Below are 2,918 nucleotides of genomic sequence, written 5' to 3'. Positions count from 1 at the left end.
ATGAAGGGAATCCATTCTGTTTAGCGGACCCTTCCGTGCACAGGAAACTCCACCTTTTTAGCCAAATTTAAAAGCGGTGGTTACTTGGAGACAAGCTTAAAGCTGTTCTTAATACAAGGAGGGAGAGGGTGTTTAACGGCTACCTGTTTTGGGGGGGTTGGATCAAAAAACGACCAAACATCCGTGTAAAAGAGAAGGAGAGGACTGTTTCTGATTTGACTGGAAGAAAAAGGAAAATTCTCACTGATTAGGAACCTGAGGAGAAGCAAATGGAAAACTTCTTAAAAGATTCCAGATGGTTCTTAAGGCGACTTGAGAACTTTCCCATGGCGGCTCTGTGGGGAGAGATGCTAAACGACCGGGGAGGGTGAAAAATGGGCTGAAGCAAACAAAATAAATAGGAATGCCGGGCTTCTTTTCAATTCAGGGTCCCCCGACAGTTCTCTGTGCCACATAAGCAGGGAATCTTGTTCTCTTCGATTGGGAACTTGTAGTCGTACGTAATCTCCTCATTGATGCTGATGGGCTGCTTGGAGTAGATAACGATCTTCTTCTGGGACTCGATGGTGATGACTTTGGCATAGCAGTTGGGCTAAAGGAAGGAAAGACAGAGCTGAGCGGGAGGCTCTTAACGACAGCACCAGGCCACCTCTTGCTAACCCAAGCACCTTTCAAACGCCATTCGGCGGCTGCCACGGTATTCGAAAGGCAAGGGAACCGTAAGGCCACTTAGGACTGAAGCAAAAAGATGCTGGGAACAAGGGACGTGGCAAGGGGAAGCGCACATTCCTGATTGATCAGCATTCTGCAAATGAGCTCACGAGGGCTCTTCCCTTCTCCCTTAACGCCACGGTCCCAAGACATTTCTTGGGGGTTCAGATAGACCAGGGCTTTTCCAACCTTTTCACCCATTGTACCACTTTTAGGATATGGCAACATCCGAGTACCACCAGTCGCCTAGCAAGGTGTCAAAAACTTGATGACCAAAAAAAAAAAAAAAAAAAAAGGAAAAAAGTGATAAAGTACAGGTAGTCCTCGACTTACAACAGTTCGCTTAGTGACTGTTCGAAGTTACAATGGCACTGAAAAAAGTGCCCCCCAAGCCACAGCCGAGCAAGACACCTGCCTGCNAAAAAAAAAAAAAAAAAAAAAGGAAAAAAGTGATAAAGTACAGGTAGTCCTCGACTTACAACTGTTTGTTTAGTGACCGTTCGAAGTTACAATGGCACTGAAAAAAGTGCCCCCCAAGACACAGCCGAGCAAGACACCTGCCTGCCCACCCGGCGGCGCTCTTCCTCCTGTCCGAGGTTTTCATTGTGAGCATTTCTGTTGAGGATTGGCAGCAGGGGTGGGGTGGGGGTGTTTGGTTTTTATTCCCCCCCGTCTGCTGGGTGGTTGCAGCAGGTTTTGGTCACTTCACAAGACCCTGGGACACTGTGACCATCATAAATATGAATCAGTTGCCAAGCATCTGAATGTAAATCACAAGACCCTGGAGAGGCTGCAACATTCCAGCTGATCCTGGCGCTTCTTCTGGGCTCAGCGGAAGCGCCAGAATCAGTGCTGAGCTCCAGCTGGAGCCTGGCGCTGATCCTGGGGCTTCCGCTGAGCCCTGACAGCCCTGCAGCTCCAGCTGTCTCTCGCTCAGGCTTGTGCGGTGCTGCCACCGGTTCAGCTCATTCCCCTCCCCCACTACTTTTCTAGGATGGTCGCATACCACCTGCCAGGTGCCAATGTACCACAGGTGGTACCCGTACCACTGGTTGAAAAGCCCTGAGATAGACACCTGGAGTCCTAACCCTGGCAAGGGCTTTAAATGCTATTAGGCAGAATGCGGCACAGGCTGTCCTATTCTGAGAAGTGTCAACACATTAAATGCTGTTGAAGGAGCCTTTTCTCTCTCCCCCTCTCTCTCATGGGTGCAGGCAGCCACGTGCCCATCCAAGATGTTCTCTGTAAAAGGCTAAACTTGGCACAAAAGAGAGAGCAGCAAGACTCACAGTAAGGAACCACCCCCTACGTAACTCACCGTGCAGCAATGATTGATGAAACGAGCCAGATTGCCACACTTGGTTGCGTCGATGATTGTGTCGTGGTCCACACGGAAAAGGTAGCTGCTCCCGATGCCTTCCTGGGCGTACCGCTTCTCACGCATATCTGCCACCATCTTTGAAGAGGAATGAGCATAGCAGAGACTCAGAATGGAAGTGAAGGGAGGGGAGCAGTCATCGGACTGCAAACTGCAACTGCGCAGTCTTCAAACTAGCGCTTTCTATGCTTCCATTCAGGGGGATGCAAAAATCAGCTGGCATTTATTCAGCTGGCCAGGGGGGCTTTTCATCAGGTTCGCCTGATACGCCAGTTGCGCCCCTTTCTGGATCGTGATGCCCTACGCACGGTCACTCAAGCCCTTGTTGTTTCCCACCTGGACTATTGCAACGCTCTCTACATGGGGCTCCCCTTGAGGTGCACCTGGAGGCTCCAGCTAGTTCAGAATACGGCCGCGCAGGGGATCCTGGGGGCCTCTAGATACTCCCATGTAACACCTCTCCTGCGCGAGCTGCACTGGCTGCCTGTGGCCTTCCGGGTGCGCTTCAAGGTGTTAGTAACAACCTTTAAAGCGCTCCGTGGCAATGGACCTAGGTATTTGCAAGACCACCTCCTACCAAACACCTCCCTTCGACCAGTCCGCTCCCAGAGAGGACCTCCTTAGGGTGCTGTCGGCCAGACAATGCCGGCTGGCGACCCCCAGGGGGAGAGCCTTCTCTGTGGCAGCTCCTGCCCTCTGGAATGACCTACCCCCCCGACCTACGTACAGTTGCGGACCTGCGCCTTTTTCGCCGAGCCCTGAAGGCCCATCTATTCCGTGCGGCCGGCCTGGCGTAGTTTGATTATGTTTTAGTGGGGGTTTTGTATGG

General features: G+C 51.6%; 1 protein-coding gene across 1 annotated transcript in view; it reads right to left on the bottom strand.

Moving 5' to 3' along the window:
* Positions 1–354: 354 nt before the first annotated feature.
* LOC107292628 (histone-lysine N-methyltransferase SETD1A-like) overlaps positions 355–2,918 on the bottom strand; it is a gene marked incomplete at its 5' end in the record, with an annotated part of 17,416 nt that continues 14,852 nt past the window's right edge. The window contains 2 exons of the mRNA XM_029285186.1: positions 355–592; positions 2,030–2,167. Of these exons, the coding sequence (XP_029141019.1) occupies positions 419–592; positions 2,030–2,167 (312 nt within the window). The remainder of the gene's footprint in view (positions 593–2,029; positions 2,168–2,918) is intronic.

The sequence above is a fragment of the Protobothrops mucrosquamatus genome, unplaced genomic scaffold, assembly GCF_001527695.2.
Source record: "Protobothrops mucrosquamatus isolate PMUCROS unplaced genomic scaffold, P.Mucros_1.0 scaffold1396, whole genome shotgun sequence".
Taxonomy (NCBI): Eukaryota; Metazoa; Chordata; class Lepidosauria; order Squamata; family Viperidae; genus Protobothrops; species Protobothrops mucrosquamatus.
Note: the sequence above shows the minus strand (reverse complement) of the source record. Positions and strands in the feature narration are given on the sequence as shown.